This window comes from Cydia strobilella, chromosome 27, assembly GCF_947568885.1.
Source record: "Cydia strobilella chromosome 27, ilCydStro3.1, whole genome shotgun sequence".
Taxonomy (NCBI): domain Eukaryota; kingdom Metazoa; phylum Arthropoda; class Insecta; order Lepidoptera; family Tortricidae; genus Cydia; species Cydia strobilella.
This window is the reverse complement of record NC_086067.1, coordinates 5,783,392-5,803,318: the sequence shown is the minus strand read 5'-3', so window position 1 is coordinate 5,803,318 and position 19,927 is coordinate 5,783,392. Positions and strand designations below refer to the sequence as shown.

The 19,927-nt window shown below is 37.3% G+C and overlaps 1 protein-coding gene across 1 annotated transcript in view; it reads right to left on the bottom strand.

Annotated features, from left to right (window-relative positions):
- Positions 1-4,715: 4,715 nt before the first annotated feature.
- LOC134753543 (GTPase-activating protein CdGAPr-like) overlaps positions 4,716-19,927 on the bottom strand; it is a 78,354-nt gene continuing 63,142 nt past the window's right edge. Inside the window, exons 22-26 of the mRNA XM_063689453.1 lie at positions 19,199-19,308; positions 18,260-18,376; positions 15,204-15,275; positions 11,793-13,580; positions 4,716-11,107 (exon numbers count right to left, since the gene is read on the bottom strand). Of these exons, the coding sequence (XP_063545523.1) occupies positions 11,029-11,107; positions 11,793-13,580; positions 15,204-15,275; positions 18,260-18,376; positions 19,199-19,308 (2,166 nt within the window). The 3' untranslated portion in view covers positions 4,716-11,028. The remainder of the gene's footprint in view (positions 11,108-11,792; positions 13,581-15,203; positions 15,276-18,259; positions 18,377-19,198; positions 19,309-19,927) is intronic.

Sequence of the window (19,927 nt, the reverse complement as noted above, 5' to 3'; positions counted from 1 at the left end):
TATTAAGTCATGCACATGTTAACGAACGTGTTGATGAAATAAAAACCGTACAACTGTCTAATGTTTTTTTTACAATTGATTGTAATTATTGTACATAAGGCATTTTAACTTTAAAATGTACCATTTACTTTTTTTCGAAAATCTATCAACTTTTGGGTTATTTCTACTCAGAATAACGAGGACTATAGATTTAAATGTATAGACCGTTACAAAACGGACACCGAAAATTTGTATGAAAAACTGAGGACACTTTTTTTCTTTGTCTCATTCAATCTAAATATAATATATTAAGTCTAAATATCCCAAAAGTTGGTTTTATACACACCTATGTCTGGCTTTCCTTCAAATAATTGAATGGTAGTTTTATTAAGTACTCCTATATTTTGAAGTTTATCATTTTTTTTTATTGCAAGGTTTGCGTCCTCGGAGAAGCAGTGCAGAATGATGTCTTCGCCGTACGATTTCAGATATCTCCCTGTGTTTGGGTCTCGTGTGGCTCCATTTATAGTTATTTTTGGCGTGTCCCTCATGCAGGCGCCATGGGCGCTTGTAGCCCAGGCACACAGCAGCGCCGTCAGTGTCAACATCCTAGAAATATGCATTGTCCGAACACACAACTGGTAATGCTCACGGCCTACCCAAGATGACGATCGTACATGGCCACATGCTAATATTTAATGTCGGCTAACAAAGTATTTGTTTTTAGGGTTCCGTACCCAAGACTCCATTGTCCGTCTGTCTGTCACCAGTATCTAATATAAAGTTTTATTTTCCTCATGGGCGTGTTTATGCGACTGCGGTTATGACCTGGATAGTTTCGGACCTTTGAGCATATTGTGCACTCTGTCTTATGCATTATTAACATAGCTAGTGTAAAAGAACCTGTCCAACTCATTTTTAGGGTTCCGTACCCAAAGGGTAAAAACGGGACCCTATTACTAAGACTCCGCTGTCCGTCTGTCTGTCACCAGGCTGTATCTCATGGACCGTGAAAGCTAGCTATCACGGTCCATGAGATACATATTACATATATAGATACAGTTGAAATTTTCATAGTCGTTGCCGCTATAACAAATACTAAAAAGTACGGAACCCTCGGTGGGCGTGTCCGACTCGCACTTGTCCGGTTTTTAGTATATTAACATTGCAAATACTGTAATAGGAAATTATAATAAGCAATGTATTCGTATATGTAAGTAAAATAAATTTACGTTCTCATGTTTTCCTCTATGTCTACATGCACTCTGTAGTACCTAAGACAGATCAATTGTGAAGTTATCACATAATATACGATTCCGTACTTCGCAATCTACATTAGCTGTCATATTTGACCCATGATAAGCCTTAGACCTTACAAATCTTACTTTAAAAATATTTATCAGTACGGTTTTTACTCACTATTATTATTATTATCACCGCGTGCGCAACGAGCGACGAGGCGGGCGGCGCGGACAGTGCACGACGTACAACCGCCGCGGACACTCGTGCCTGAGGATGGATTCCCAAAGAATCCGAAACATGTCGCCAAAAGCGACTAAAAATAATAGTGAGTAAAAACCGTACTGATAAATATTTTTTGAAATATGTCTCACAATTGTTTAAGTGGGAAATCTTACTTAAAAAAAATATATATATATATATATATATATATATATATATATATATATAAAAGAAAGTCGCTTCCTGTTGTCTGGATGGATGTCTGTCCCTGTATGCTTAGAATCTTCGTGCGAAGCCGGGAATTCTTGAGAAAGGTATAGGTGTAATTTGTTAAGGTTTACCCGTGCAACGCCGGGGTGGGTCGCTAGTTTTTTTTAATAAAACATATAATAGTTTGAATATTGTTTAATCTTCAGCTACGCATAAGCGTGTGTTTTATAAGAATATATTAATTACATAACAGCATGGCCCTGCTTAAAGCTCGCGACTGGCCAGACTCGGCCCGTATTTTACAATCCCACTAAAGGTATCATTTCAACTGCGACTGCAAGCGGCAACACGTTCCGACGCAATCTAAATTAAACCGTATTTAAAGGAATACTTGTTAGTGATAACACCTGAATTCTTTCTCATCTTTTACCACTGGAAACAACTGGGAAAAATTTCATCATTATTAATCATGTACTAAAAGTAAAATAGGTGCTCAATTTCAAGTGGTGAGTTTTAAGATTGACTGGTAGAGAATGCCTTTTGGCATTAAGTCTGCCTTTTGTACGATTGGTTATTTATTGTGCAGTAACGATTAAAATAAGTATAAAGGCGAAGTTCAAACCTCAGGGTTGCATTAAAGCAAAATGAACCGTGTATGTTAATAGTATGGTTCAATTTAGTACGAATATCCAAGCTGAGTAAGGACCATTTAGCGCAACCTCATTCTGTGTATATTTCTAGTTTTAGTCTTATGTTATGTTGTGCTAATAAATGCTTTTTCTTTCTTTCTTTCTTTAATATGCTGCTGCTTGCCGTCGGAATTAAAATTATCCCTTTTTTACTACCAGAAAATCCTACCAGTGATGATACTAGGCGTGTGTTCCCTCTTATGCGGTAATAATGCGAAATTTATTTCCTAATATTACTGTCGCAAACCAGTGGCTAGCAGAAATAGTAGGTACTTACTTAAGATCAGTACTTAACTCTAAACAAGACAAAGCTAATGAGGGTTCTGTTTTCACCATGGGTTGTGTGATTGTATAATTAATAGTTATTTACGATACAAGTGTGAAAAATTGGAAATTTGCAACGAGTGGCGAATTTTAAAACACAACCGAAGGGAGTGTTTTAAATCGACACGAGTTGCGAATTACCTATTCGCACGTGTACCGTACGTTTTACAGTACATATGACCCTTTAAATTTTCGACGTAGTTACGTAATGTGCTTATTATAGCACAGGGTGTCGTAATGGAGCACCAGATGTATTGTAAAATCTATTTACGAATCATTTTGATGATGTATCAGACATCCATAGTACTTAAGCTGCAACTTTTTTTTAAATAATTGAAGTGTTCGTTTGTACACACAGACATCCTGTCACTCTACGTACTTTGTTCTATTTACGTAAGCCTATAGGTATTAGTAAGAGAGGAAAGAACATTCCTATTATTTTCAATTGTAGAATTTCATGGTAGTTTATAAATACTTAGTATAACTTAGTAAGACATATGATTTTTTTTCCATATGCTTTATTTTAATTATAATTATATACATAATCGAGTATTCTCTTCATATCATATTTACGTATAAATTTCGAAATAACAATGAAATAGAAATGTTGGCTGAGACAGTCTATTTTTTAAATAGAATTTAGTTTAGATGATAGGTTAGGTAGAAACATTTATTAAAAAAGCATTTCAAAAATGTTTATTTGACAATAACTTACTAGATATAGGGAGAGTGCTGTAGGGGGCAGCATAATAACCTGTTTATATTTCGATTTAGGCCACAAGATGGCAGACACTACAACGCGCAAGTGTATAAGGGTGAATACATTTTTTACAAGCCAAAATATTTAACAGTTTTTTTATCAATTATTTAACTTGCAATGTACCTATGTAACTATGTTTGTACGGGTCAAATCTTGCAAGTTAACTTTGACCAAATAGAATTAAGTAGACATAGAGTACTCACTCCATACATCGGTTTTGTTACCAAAATGACAATTATTTTCGTAGTCTACATCTAGCGTCAAGTAGCGGAACTATCAGTACTGCTACTCGACAATAGATGTCGCGACGAACGGAAAGTTTAATGCTCAACTATTTTCAGCTAATATTATAACCAGAGTAACCGGAACTTTATTTTCAACTCCTTCTGCTTGTAATATTAGTTGTAAATTGTTGAGCAATACACTTTTCGTAAGTCGCGACACATGTGACATCTAGTGTCGAGTAGCAGTACTGATAGTTCCGCTACTTGACACTAGATGTAGACTACGAAAATTATAGTCGTTTTGGTAACAAAACTGATGAATGGCGTGAGCACTCTGTCTACTTAATTCTCTTTAATTTGACCCACTTCCCGGTTTCCGATGAAGCTGAAATTTTGCATACATATATCTCGGGTCACAATGCAATATTATGGCACCATCGAGCTGACCTGATGATGGAGACAGGAGGTGCTCATAGGAACTCTGTGATAAAACAACGCAACCTAATTGTGTTTTGGGTTATTAGAATTGTCTCGATGAGTATTAGTTGCCTGTGGAACGAAAAGTACAGTCAGCGATAATAGCTCGTACCAAAAATGTAATTTTCGCCAAAAACTTATTTGTGTTGTTGTGGGTCCGTTGTCCAAGAGAAAAAAGTGGCACAGTTTGTTAGAAAAAATGTCTACTAACATGCTCAACTAACCTAACCGTAACCATGACAACGAGTGACATTAAACGATTCATCTAAGAACTGTAGAGGGCAGCACTCGCTCTGGCGTGGTGTCCATGTGAAGTTCAAGTTTCAGATTTAGGCCACAAGATGGCAGACCCTACAACGTGCACTGTCCCTATATAAAGAGATAAAAGTGGATTTTGTCTTCTTTTACAATTTGACAACTGACAGTAATTCTCCTAACCTAAGAGTAATTTTTCAATCCTTTTCTTTCATATGACATAAGAAAGAGAAAGTTAATATTTTATCTGAAGTTTATAAAAATCAGACTTGAAAATTTGTCATATATGTATGTATTCATAAGTTGTCATATTATTTGATTTGACAGTTTTATAGAAGTTATCAAAAAGTTTATTATATTAGGTAGAAGGATTTGAAAAAAATGCGATATTTGATTTATTGTCCATATTTATGTGTTTTTCGTGTGATTTTTCTTGATTTTGTTACAAAATGTGCAATTTTGATGTTATTATATACAGATAAGCTTTCATTACATGAATGATAATTGGCAAATTACGTTTAAAAATAACATGAACAAAAACAAATTCACCATACTTGTAGTTAATTTCTGACACAATTTAACAAACACTGGCTTTCTTGAATCAGCCTGTATATGTGACGTTCTCAATCAAAAGGTACCACATTGTCGCTTGTCATAAGGATGCTCTGACAGGTTATTTGTATAAAGATACAAGCAAATTTCGTCTTTATGGTAAGTGACAAATTGGTACCTTTTGATTGAGAACGCCACATATAAACACATTCATAGCCCAGGTAGCATTTATACATCATTATGATGGTAGAACACTGTACTAGTGATCTAGTGGTCGTGGGTTCAAGTCCCACCCAAGACAGTGAATTTTTACACTTTTTATTTATTTTTATGCTTATTAAGCATCGTTCGCAGAGGTATCTGCTTGATACAAAATTAATTTCGTCATTATGACGTCCGTTACGTCATTATAACGTATAAATGACGTCATTATGACGTCGCTTTGCTACCTGGGAAATAGTTTTATAATAATGACGTAATTATGACGTCGCTGACGTTATAATGACGTATAAATGCTACCTGAGATGCGTGTTATGGTGTACACTGTCAATTAAACCTTAGTGCATTCAAATAAGATTCACATTGGCTCACTTGCGGACACGATGTTGGCGTGTGAGTGACGCCATCTTGATTTGCTAATTATCATTCCTGCAACGCCCTTACGCTAACACCTAACAGTTTTAAATACTGCTTACAAAAATGATAAATGCATTCAGTACGTACTTTTAAAGGTAAATGTGTCGTTCTCGAGTAAAAGGTACTTTGTCGCTTACCACAAGGACGCTCTGACAGGTTATTCATAGAGATGCAAGCAAATTTCACCCTTATGGTAAGTGACAATGTGGTACCTTTTACTGGAGAAAGACACAAATATGGGTCCAATGCCTTTAACTGTATAAATACAAAAATTGTATAACTTGTTACTATACAGGCTGCTCCAAATAGATTAATAGTAGGTAACTGTCTTTTCCATCACGGAACAATGGTGTTGCGGACTTGGGCGAGGCGTGCGCGGAGCCGAAGCCAACACGTAGAGTCCCTTTTGACACTTTAATGTAAGGGGTGTAAATTACTATCATTATTAGTAGTTTTAGGTAGGTAGGTATAGTATAACCCCCATATTCATAAAACTTAGCAACCTCTGTTTTTTCTCTTTCTAACAGACAGAAATATCGAAATGACAGATAGGGAAAAATAATTATCAACGGTCTATATTCATGTATTCGTTGTTATAGATGGCGCTATTTACTAATTATATTTTTTAACTATATAACTTAAAATGGGACTTGTCTAACCGCTGTCACTAGCAATAAAATAAATTAAAAACATTAACCACCGTCAACCGGGGTTAATAGGCATAAAGGGGGTGAATAGGAATAAAATCTGGAGTGAGATTTACCTGATAATGGCGCCATCTATGCAAACCTTTGATAGTTGTCAACCCCATTATTTAATGGCGCAATCTACTTTTAACTTTCTCAGAGAGCTCACTAGATGGCGCTTGTCAGATGTCTATGGAGGTTATCAGAATTCTAAATTTGATAAATACTGTTGAAATTGTTAAATTTTGTAAAAGCCACCCAAAAGTAAGATATTAACAATAATAATGAAAAAAAAAAGTGTGTGTGTGTAATCTTTACGCGCGATTGAAGTAAAACTTCTTTGATGATGACGTTTATCGCTATGTTGGCACTTTGACGTGTGTACTATTGTGCGTGTGTCATTACTGAGCGTTACTTACGTCAGAAAAAAATCTGAGTTACCCTCTAGTCGCGCCTAAAGAAGTTTTACTTCAAAAATTGTTACCGGGTAAGATGTACCTACCTACTTTGTTTCTGTTCTATGCCTTTAGAATTTAAAATGGTTGTATGTACCCATACATATTTTACCTTTAAAAGCACCCGCTATGATGTTTAATATGGCAACGAAACCACTGCGCTACCGCGATCCGCTCGCAAACTCGGATACAATTTCAGTATTTAAAAAAAAACAAATGAAACAACAAACATATTTTGTTACAAATGTTGAGAAAGTAAACATGAAAGTGAGAGTTAGCCCTGAGACCTCGCTTCGCTCGGTCGAAAAGGGATACCTTATATTATGGTCAAGTGCGAGCAATTCACGGACAGGCGCGTATTCACATTATTAATAAAATAATAATAATTAATAATACTCAAGTTGTGATGCTCGTGCATTTAATGAAACGTTTAAATGCAGTCGTTTTAATAATATAGAGTAATAAATAAATTCAACATAACAATTAACCTAAGATTTTAATTGAATTAGTTTAAAGAAAATACCTCATGATTTGTCGTCGTTTTCAAGGTACCACATTGTCGTTTGCCCTAAGGCCGTTCTTACAGGTTTTTCGTATAAAGATACAAGCAATTTTCGTCCTTATGGTAAGCGACAATGTGGTACCTTTTTGATTGATAACGTCACATTTTGTACAAGATTAACATAGCAATTTTTACAGCTAAAAATAGACAGCGCCATCTATTTTAGCTATCATAATTTCGGACTCAATACTTTGTACTACATCAAGAAATTATTATTAGTTACTCTTATTGTTCAGATATTTTTGAGCCCCTAGGCCGCTCAGATATATCTGTGGCGATTGACAGCATATGAAAACTCAAAACCCTGATTTTTCTTTAAACTAATACAAAAAAACAAACTTTTTACAAAATAATATTTGGATACATTATTTCAAAGTCTAACAAGTGGATTTTTTAAAACAAAAACTTTTCACAAAAAACAATAAACCGTTTTGAGCGTTTCTTTTTTTGCCATTTTTTAGGGTTCCGTACCCAAAGGGTAAAAACGGGTCCCTATTACTAAGACTCCGCTGTCCATCTGTCTGTCTGTCACCAGGCTGTATCTCGTGACCTGTGATAGCTAGACAGCTGAAATTTTCACAGATGATGTATTTCGGTTGCCGCTATAACAACAAATACTAAAAACAGAATAAAATAGAGATTTAAGTGGGGCTCGCATACAACAAACGTGATTTTTGACCGAAGTTAAGCAAAGTCGGGCGGGGTCAGTACTTGGATGGGTGACCGTTTTTATAGTTAATGGTACGGAACCCTTCGTGTGTGAGTCCCACTTGGCCGGTTTTATTATGTGACCTTTTTTGCCACTTTCGTGTTATTTCTAGTCAGGATCACGAGCCCTTTTCATCCTTATAGGAGAAAAAAAAGCGTCCCAAAATTTCCATACATTTTTCAAACTTTCCTTTCTGTTACCGCCATACAAAGTATATGGGGAGATGGTACGAGTAACCCAATAGGAAAAAAACCTTGGGACATTTTATCCCATTAGGATCGAAAGAGCTCGTGATCCTGACTAGAAATAACACAAAAGTGGCAAAAAAGGTCACATAAAAAAATGGCAAAAAAAAGAAACGCTCAAATACTAATTTTAAAACTGCTTTTGAAATTTTAATTTTATATCAATGAGTTTAAGGTACAAATTTTAATATTTATTTAAATCGGTCAGTGCATTGCTACTAGTCTCACAACAGTTTGCACTCACAAACATATTGCTGTCTCTATCGAACTCTTTAAGTAAGAGAAGGACAGTATGCATATTTTATTCAGAATGGACCAAGCTAAGTGATGCCACATTATACATTTTAGAGGCCGACTACCAAGTACGGAAAAATTAATACGTTGACTTAAGAGACAAGTAAAATGAAGACTGTAAATCGCTATTTCGCGTTCTTCATTTGTTTTCATATGATTGCCTGGGGGCCTAGTCAAGAAGACAATCGCACACCGTCAAACGCAAAACCTACCACTATTAAGGCGTTTAACCCCCTTTATCCGTAAAATTATGCAACCTCGTACATTTTGTCTCTTTCACTCAAACAGAAATGTCAAAATGACGGATAGGCATAAAATTATGATTAATTCCACGAATGTTTGTGACTTAGCTTAACATCATGCCGTCAATGATAAATGTGCTATCGGAGATTTATATTTCAGCCTATATATAGTTTGTCAAAGGACTGTCTCATTTCAAACATAGGCAGAGATAATCATACTATTTTCGTCTTACGCTAGTACTAGCACCCAAAAAAAAGGATGAGTATAGTTTTATTGGTTCTTATTTATTGCCAATTTGGTTTGACCAACTATACGTCCCACTGCTGGGCACAGGCCTCCTCTCATGCACGAGATGGATTGGGTTATAGTCCCCACGCTAGCCCAATACGGGTTGGGGACTTCACATATACCTTTGAATTTCTTCGCGGATGTTTCCTTACGTTTCCCTTCACCGCAAAGCTAGTGGTAAATATAAAATGATATTCCGTACATTAGTTCGGAAAAACTCATTGGTACGAGCCAGGATTTGAACCCGCAACCTACGGATTGATAGTCGGACGTCAGATCCATTCGGCCACCACCGCTTATCGGAGATTACCAGTCTTTAAATATTACTTGTCTCTGCAAAGGGTCAATGACCGAAATTCCATACTCAGCGGATGAACTATATTGCCACATTATATTATACAGGGTGGCTAAAAAATAAGTGCATTCCCGTTGTCAGGGAGGTATTGGGATTATACTGAGCAACTTTTACTCTATGGGACCAACCGCGAAATCGCGAAAAAAAATGACCCTCCCATAGAAAACGGACCAGCCAAAATGTATGAAACAGACAATTTTTTTTCGCGATTTCGTGGTTGGTCCCATAGTAAAAGTTGCTCAGTATAATCCCAAAACCTCCCTGCCAACGGGAATGCACTTATTTTTTAGCCACCGTGTAATTATACTTTGAATAACCAATCTAGCGAGAACTTTAAAATAATACATACAAACGTATTTACAATGAGTAGAGTATTAGTTATATTCACAGGTAGCAGTACATAATAACAATAATTGCGTGACGCACTGTGCCATAGTGTAAATTTCATTAATTCATTATAGTATGAATGTTCACAAATTATTTTTAGGCCTCAGACCCTAATCCGTTAAACAAAAGCCTGTTTCTTTTATGTAGAGGCGCCTTAGTCGCGTGCCGAGCGCGTGCCAAAGCAACCATGTCGTTAAGAAGCAACTATCGTGATAGTATTAAGGTTCAAAATGTAACAGCTCATTCTGAGATAACGAGTTTGGGTAATGAAGGACGATCGGTTGCCTGTGGCCTTCAGAATACAGAGCTGCTACATAAATTTGAACCATATAAATAGGACGATAAAATTTCTTTTTAAACGAGTTTGTTCCCGTTCAGTCAGTAGCGGTAGCATTGGTAGCCGCTGAACAAAAGAAACAAAGGCTTTTGTTTAACAGATTAGGCGTAAAAATCATTTGCGAAAATTCATACTATATATCGTGACGTGACGTACGGCGTTTGCGTTATTTTGTATGGGATTTTGAGTTTCCAAAAAGTCCCGCTTGGCGCGCTGTTCAAAATCCCATACAAAAATAACGCTAACGAATGAAATTTATACTAGGGGTACTGGTAAAATGTCAGACCGACTTTAGGGACCCTGTCAAAATGTACACTAGAGATTTTTTTAATGAGATTCATAAACTTAATTTCATCGACCTATAAGAGATTTTGTAATTTTGATGAAACAGTTTCTTAGGGTGTATACTGCAATGTTCTGCCGCCAGAGGCAGCACTGGCACAAACCGTAATCCGTAAACCATAGAGTAACTTATATACACTATGCCTTAAATAGTTTTTTGTTTCACAGATTATTTGTAACGAATAAATTTGACATTGATGCGTCAAGGTGGTTTATTTCCAGTTTGTGCTAGTGGCGCCCTCTACGCAGAGTTTTTCGTAATATTCCCTATTCCCATATGGAGCGAAAATATAGCGTAGCGCTTATCCGCAGTTAAATTATACCGTCATCAACATTTTTTGTCAGTTAGTTTTAACTCAAAAAATGTGACGTTCCACGACGAAAGGGACGTAGTACCGCATTAGTATTTGGTCGCCGCTAATAATGGCGTAAGCGCCGACTGTCATAAGGTACCTTTTGTCGTGGAGTGACACAAATATTTTAACAGCACAGCTCTGACAGGTCCACGTCGGTATTACCAAGTCACGACACGTCGCCGACACGACGACACGTTGTCGTTCAGCCGCTGTTCTGCGTCTTCTGCTCAAAGATGGCGGCCATGTCTCTAATGTTGTACGACGGGGACATCTTCTCTTTCCTGTAATAATGTACAATATATGAATACCGTATTTTTTTAAGTCTGTTCAGCTGCGGACAGTATTAAAAAATGATCACCTGTCTTTCTCGGTAATAAAGTTCAAATTTGTTCAGCCAAAAGGTAAATGGGTAATTCAATTTATTTGGGTCACTCGTTACCATGGTTACGTTCCCCTGGACCACTCTAAATAACCTTATTTAAATTTAAATTTACCATACATGGAGTTCTATGATAGTAATGGACCATCTACTATACATATAATAATATTTTACAAACAGGGAGGGTACGCCGATTCATCAATAAAATTATGCGAGATTTGGCGTTCTAAGGTTATAAATTGTATGGAGATGACACCTGTCACCGTACTCATCGTGTTTGAAAAATAGTATAGTAGAATGTGATATAACATTTATTTTGTTCTAACAACCTGTACCACTATTGTCCCTTGGACAACGGGACAGAACGACAACACCAGAATCCAGATACAAATCCATGCTCTTGCGTCGGGAGTTAAAATTATTAAGCTTGCCACTTGCACCATCCCCCTAACCCGGGGTTAAACGGTTATACCGTTAACCCAGTCTCAAATTGTACTGGTAACCATGGTAACTCCAGGTTTAACCAGCTAACCCCGGGTTACTGAATGGTGCAAGTGGCCTTAAGAGGTTAAAACAGCATATTGTACCTTTCAAAATGGCGTCCAGCGCTGCTCTCCCCCCTCTCAGGGCTAGTGGGGGAGGGGATGGTGTCCAACTGCTGACTACTTCTAGCGAGTGAAAACCTCATCCTCTGTCCCAAGTCTACCGTGTTCCTCCTCTCAAACTTTGGACTCACTTCCTCTTTCTTCACTTTAACTCTAGTAAGCTGCTCCGGGTTACTTCTAAAAGATTGAGAACTGTATTTCTCTCTTAGGAAATTTCTACGTTCCTCTTTATACTTCTCTATTCTTTCCCTACTTAGTTTCTTTTCTGTGTCGAAACCTATTAGGTTTTTAATGTCTTTTTTAGCATCGAATCTTTGTATTAAAGATATTTTATTCTCAGTGGTAGGCGTAGTTGCTTGTTTGTCTTCCTCCATATTTAAATTTAGATTTAAATCTGGCAGGAATTTGTTTTGTTTTTTCACGTCTTTCACTTCTAGACTTTTTCTCCGGTCGCCGTAATTCTTTTCTGGAGCGAACTCTTTTATAAAAGCGTTTTCGTCTAAAGACCTAGCGTTAGAGGAATTTTTTGATAATTTGTAGCATTTAGGGGAAGGTGGTGGTTGGGATTCTTCTTTGTCAGGATATTTGACTTCAGTCTTAAACTTTTCGAAGAACGGTCCCTTCTGTTCTGTTGGACTTTCGAATCTGTTCGCCAATTCCCTTACATTTAGAGTTTCTTTTGGTTTAATAATGTTTCCATTTTCTTGCGTAGACTTTATATCGACATTCTCATATTGTCTACCTTCAAAAGAAATGTTTTCATAGTGCGATTCCTTCGGTGGTGACTCTAGTATCATAGCGTTGACTTCTTCTATACTTTTCTTGAAGAATTTAACTTGGCTGTATACATCTGTGTTATCCACATCAGAGTCTGTAGGAGTTTCCAGAATGATTAGATCTTCAGTGAAACTATGAGGTTGGCACGCTTGTTGCGTTGGTAGACTTGCATCCGCTTCCGGTATGCTCGCTTCCTCAACAATAGACAAATTCTTCTCTAAATCTATATCTTCATAGACTGAGTCCCTCTCATTAGTCGGAGTGTCATTATCTATACCTTCATAGTCTGGAGATTTTTTAGTAGGCGATCTAAAGGTGATACTTATAGTGCTTTTTAAAGGGCTTTTCAAAGGGCTGCCAGGAGAGCTTTTAGAGCTGGAAGACTGTAGATTTATATAGTTCGGGCGGCTGAAGCTGTAGCATTCGTAAAGTTCATCAGGTTTAGGGCTAATATTACTGTAACTAGAAGAGCTTTCGTGGGAAGAAGTCATGACTTTCATATCGCAGTTTTCATATGACACTTCTTTTTTACCTGTGCCTTCTGATGTAGATGAAGATACCGCAGAGAGCCTGTTGAGATTATGATAGCTAATATTAGTAGAATTAGCCGGACTAGCATCCAAGCTATCTTTTAAAGTATCTGTGTAATCTTCAACTTTAATATTTTCATAATCCGCCGCCTTCAACTCGCATTTTAAGCATTTCTCTTCATCGCAATTGTCACAATTGTTAATTTTGATTGTCTGTTTATTATGCTCACTTACTTCGGAATCGCTCTCTAAGGGATCATAAACTGGGGTAGCGGGAGTTATGGGAGTATTTAGCGTTGAACTAGTGAGGTTGCTTATAGAGTTTTCTACAGGCCAGTCTATTTTGATGAGAGTGGAATGGTTGTCTTTCCCGTGCCAGCTGAGCCTTGAGACGGTGACGTCATCGTGTTGGTGGAGGTTGCTGTAGCGGGCTGACTTGCACTTTTTGGGCGAGGTTCGTTCTCTGTTGAGTTAATTTCAAGCGGAAAATTAGAGGTTAGACATAGACGATTATTGAATTAATTTTGATCGATTTGGTTGGCGTTATATGACTATTCTATCCCTATCGTGCTATTCGTCTAATACAAACAATGGCATGTATCCTCATAAGTTATTCTATGGAGTTTTAGACATATCCACGTAAACACTGTTTTTATATATGCCATATTATAAAGACAGTGCCATTGACTAATTTACTATCCAAATTACCCTATTAAAGCAAGAGCTTTTCATAACATAACAGTCGGATAAATTGAGGCAACCGAATTTTCATTTTAGTATAGTATGAATCTTCACAAATGATTTTTACGCCTAAGACCCTACTCTCTTAAACAAAAGCCATTGTTTCCTTTGTGCGAGCGATCGGCCATTGTGTCTGAGCGCGTGGGCCTTAGGCGTAAAAATCATTTGAGAAGATCCACACTATTTTCAGGAAATACATCAAGGACTACATAAAGTTTTAACTATATTAGTACTATGACTAACGAGAGGAAAAACACGAGTATATAATTGTGTACCTCGTTTTTAGGGACCCTATTAAAATAATAACTATTACTTATGAAACCAAAAGAAGGTAAATTAACATATGCTACATAATTGTTACATATTTGCTGAGACTTATTTTTTAAGTGTTTTTCAATAAAGATACGTCAAGATCGTGTAGTCTTTTTCTAATGATAAAAAAACGAAGTATATATAGATATAGATAGTTCTAGTCATATAACACCAACCAAATCGTAAAGCCAATAGATGAACAAACCGTACAGATTCTGTTTTTTATCGAAAAATACATGTGCGCTTTAATGTCATTTCATAGCGTTTTATACTCGTAAATAAGGCATATATATTTATTTGAAAATTGTTGTTGGTAAAGATGTAGGAATATCGTAACTATCACAAACGCAGTTGCCAATCAAAACGTTAGTAAGCTTAGAATAAATTTAAAAAGTGGAAAAATCACTGCCTTGGGTGAGATTTGAACTCACAGCCTCTGGATCGATACTCCAGCGCTCTGCCAACTGAGCCACCAAGTCATCCATAGTCAGGATATCTTCCTACTATATGAGTCTGGGGGACCCTAGCGACATCCACCGTAAGAGCGTTACACTTCATATTGGAAATTCACCAGTTATGTGCTACCCATTCTAATTTTTAACAAGCAGAAACGACGACGCTATTTCCCTTTTCGACGCCGTGTTAAACACAAAAGCTGTCATCAAGACGCCACGTCACTGAAGTGTCAAAACTGAAATTGAACTTTATGCATATGCATGTAGGTCTATGTTGCTCTGTGGTCTATGACCGATTAATCGGTCATTGGCGTTGAACCTACGGTGCGTATATATCGGTCATTGGCGTCCAAAAGGTTAAGCTTAGAAGGTGAGGTCTTGGTGGCTCAGTCGGCAGAGCGCTGGAGTATCGATCCAGAGGCCGTGAGTTCAAGTCTCACCCAAGGCAGTAATTTTTGCACTTTTAAATTTATTCAAAGCTCAATAGCACCGTTCGCAGACGTTTCTGCTTGTTAAAAATTAATTTAAAACGTTAGTATCTGCAAGGAAACAAGTCTGTGAGGAAATTGAATGCTCACCTCATTTTGACACCGCTGGTCGAGTTCTGGAAGTCCGAGCTGGCGGTGGGGCTATCGCGGTCTTTGCACAGGCTGTAATAAATAAAAGTTTCCTTATTAAAAAGATGAAACTGGTGGAAGAACTGGTGGGCGAGCCCAACATCATCGGCGAGAGCAAGGCTGCTCGGCTTCACTGGCTCGGCCACGTGGAGAGGATGGGAGAGGATCGTGCGGCCAAGAGAGCTTATCTGGGGCGACTAACTGGGAGATGTCCGGTCGGAAGGTACCGGTGGATCGATGAGGCCCAGAAAGACCTATGTGACTTCCAAGCGGCCGAATGGCGTCGAATCGCACAGGACAGGAACGAATGGCGGAATCTAGTATCGGAGGCCAAGATCCACTTCGGGTCGCTGAGCCAGCAAAGTAAGTAGTAAGTAAACTGTCAACTATGGTCCGAAATACAATCAACATTTTTCTTTACAAGTAAATATTTTTTGAATGTCGTAGTTTTAAGGCATAAAATGTTTAAAATGTCGGGATCCACTTGAGAGATTACCTGACGATGAATGGCATTGGTATCTCTTGTTAACCAACCAACCAACTGTGCAAAATAAAATGCAATAATAACAAAAGATTCTAAACAGATAACAACTTTTAACGCTTGAAGAATAGTTAAATTACAGTAGTTATATAGAACTAGAAACTTTTGGAAATTAAACAAAACATAAACAACACCTGGGCGATTACGGCGCTGAATTCCAAAAGGTCCTATATCGTAATTTTAACTCTATTCTTCAAGCGGTAAGGTTGGTATCTGTATGGAATCTATTGTTGTTATTGCATTTCATTTTGCACAGGTAATCAGCGGTTTGGTTTAATTTAACAAAATAACAATGGCATTCATCGTCAGGTAATCTCTAAAGTAGATCCCGCCATTTTATAGTATGAATTTTCTCAAATGATTTTTACGCCTCACACTCTAATCTGTTAAACAAAAGCCTTTTCTCAAACATGCTATGTAATAAAGTTGCAGGCCTAGGCCGGGAAGTGGCTCTTTATTAATTTCCATTTCACATATATTTGTGACACAGCATTATGGCATTCAGCCAAAAAAAAACTATAACCAATATTTGCTTATGGTTCGGAATGACATTCTGCCAATACCCCTTTAAAAAAAACAATAAACGATAATTAATACATTTTGCAGTTTTATTTGTATCGAATTTACAAAAAATATATAAATAAAACATTATTAACAAATTTCAATAATATTGAATTGCAAATTTACCTACAAATACAGATTTAAAATATAGTTGGTCAAACCAGTTTGTCAGTAAATAAGAACAAAAAAACTATACTCATCCTTTTCTTTTGGGTGCTGGTACCAGTGTAAGACAAAGATAGTATGATTATCTCTGTCTATGTTTGAAATGAGACAGTCCTTTGACAAACTATATTTCATTTAAATATTAGCGGTAAAAATGTCTACTCAAACACGCGTTGGTGTTTTTTTAATCGTTTTGGAGGTAAAGTTGAACATTTTTCATTGTGTATCTGTAATTCTATTTTATTGGATTTATTGTGCGTTGTTTATTGTGTTGTTTAATATGAGATCCGACGAAAATATTAAATGAATACCTGTTAATTATACTCCATGTTTAAGGCGACGATGTATGTGAAGCATAATATCAACATAAAAAACGATGTAATCTTAGTTATGTGGCTAAAACTACAGTCAGAAGGATGCAAGGCGAAAAATCAAAGAAAACATAAATATACCTTTGAACATTTGTGTAATAAATTGATTAACTATAGGTACATGTGTAAAATATACGACACGTGTGATAAAGATAGGTACAGGTGGTAGTTATATTTTGTGCCTAGTTTACTTTTAGTTTCTTTAGAATTAAAACTTTGATTTCGTAATTTCTTTATTTATTTCATTGCATGTTTGAGAAAAGCACTATACATACATCGGCGTGAAAAGGGGTTGTCGGCCTCATAACTATCCGGCCTCACTACGTTCGGCCGTATATATGCATTCGGCCGGCAACCCCTTACTTCCCGGCCTCTGTAGTAATGTACTATTGTTTCTTTTGTTCAGTGGTTACCAATGCTACCGCTACTGACTGAACGGGAACAAACTCGTTTAAAAATAATTTTTACCGTCCTATTTATATGGTCCTATTAACACAGGCAATTCGTCCTTCATTACCCAAACTCGTTACTTCAGAATTAGTTGTTACATTTTGAACCTTAATACTATCACGATAGTTGCTTTTTAACGACATGGTTGCTTTGGCACGCGCTCGGCACGGGTCTAAGGCGCCTCTTCATAAAAGAAACAAAGGTTTTTGATTAACGAATTAGGATTAGGGTCTGAGGCCTAAAAATCATTTAAGAAAATTCATAGTATAAAACCATACTTGTGACACAGGGCGGACACGCTATACATCAAAAACCACTTGCGTTTCTATGCGTGAATGGCACGTCTGTACACGCGTCATGCGTCATAGTGTGAGTAAGTTGCCTAAAAATATTACTGAGCGGCCGGCAAACGGTCGTTAATCTGGTGTCGCGGGGCGAGGTAACTCGAGTCGGGGCGGGGCGGTGCGCGGCCGTTCTGTATGATAATACTATAATCAAAGATAGATATAACTCCGTAATAGATGGATACAGTCTAAGGAAAAAACGTGCCTCGAAAATCAAGAAAATTTGATTCTCGTTCAGAGGGCGCTACTAGCTTTGGCCTACAGTCGTATAGATGTCGTTGACAGTTTCGTTTGTTATTTAACAATTTTAACGCATATCAGTGAAAGAACATGGGTCAAAATCATAAAAATAATTAATGCAAATAAAAAAAAATCATTTATCTATATTTAAATACATTCTATCGTATTTTTATAAATCTTCATTTTTAGTTTTAAAGTGTGTCGACAGATGGCAGTGAATTTATTGGGGTTACAAAATTTACTATGACTGTACCGCTCTAGTATAAGTTACTCTATGCTATAACTTATTCTGTGCTCGTGTATGTGTGTATGTGTGTACGTGTGTACGTGTGTATGTGTACTGACCGCTTGGCGAGGTTGTCGTGGCGGGCGGAGTGCCGCTTCTCCGCGGGCTTGGCGCGCGGGGAGTCGCCGTCGATGTACCCGATGCCGGCCAGCTGCTCCTCCAGGGCGCTGCGTTTCCTGTTACCACACAAATATTAAACTAATTAACGTATGGAATTTCAATAGCAAAACTTCCGCGAGACACAGACATATTCAATATTTATTATTATTTTATTAATTCAAACAATTTACACATCATTACAGCGAACTAATACACTGAGAAATTTATAATAGAAAGTATTTATACAACTAGGTACATGATACAGTCTAGAAAGGACAACAGAACAAATGTAAGAAAGAAAAACTAATACAAAACAGATGATTCACGCTTATCCATCGCCTCACAGTACTTCATACATTCTTTACACAGATCCATCCAACTACTTGCAAATAAATCACATTCCGGTGCTGATGCGAGGAGCGCGTTGATATACTGTAGAGCTCGGACAAGTGGTGATTTGCCATGAGACATAGTGCGCGTTTTAGGCACAGCTAACAGGTGAGGACTTCGCGGTCGTAAATTAAATTGGGCCTTAGCTATAGATGGAACGAACAGGCGTACGAGCTGTGCAACCAGTTCAAGGCAGTCCGAGTTTCCCCGTAAGACATTACATGCAGTAGTCAAGAGTATATATTAATAACGGGGTTGGAGAGAGATTGGTCTGCGCCGATCCGTCACAACGATTTACAGTCCTATTTTACCGCCCTAGTGCGGTAACTAGCACTATACGCGCGTATGTGGAAAATTTAAAGGCTACTGTAAAACGTTACACGTCCGAATTTCCTACTTTACGCACTTGTATCGTAATGTACTATTGAATAGGGGTTAAATGGAAACTATTATGAGAAACTATAGGGTACTTCAACAGCTTAAAATATTGTCAGACAGTTTTTGCTTACCTCTCTGCAAGTTCGTTGGCGGCCTCTATATCGACCCTAAGGTTCCGTCGAGGGCTCGGGTCCACGCTGCCGGGGCCCGACTCGGCCGGCGTCGAGCATAGGGAATCGTCCTGTCAAACGAATTGTCATTGATTTGATATACTTATATGAACTTACTGTAATCATTTAAACATGTAAATAATAAATTTTAAATAATAATTGTACCTACCTGACATAATTATCTTATACCTAATATTATATTGATACTGATGTGTTTTGCTATGTAATTTAGATGTAAATAGTTGTAAATATGAAATACTGTATTTGACATGTAAAACTATGTTTTATAAAGGAATAAATGAATGAATGAATTCAATAACATTGACAAACAAATTCATTTTTAGGGTTCCGTACCCAAAGGGTAAAAGCGGGACCCTATTACTAAGACTCCGCTGTCCGTCTGTCTATCACCAGGATGTATACAGTTGAAATTTTCACAGATGTATTTTTGTTGCTATAACAACAAAGACTAAAAAGTACGGAAGCCTCGGTGCGCGAGTCCGACTCGCACTTGGCCGGTTTTTTTATAAACTGTAATAGATGGCTGGATAACTTGGACTCGTTTTTGAGCGACTGGCCAGATGTAGCTCAAAACCGGGAGGAGTGGAAGAAGAGGGGGGAGGCCTTTGCCCAGTAGTGGGACACAATAGGCTCGTAATAATAATGTAAAGAAAAAGAGAGAAAAAGTGG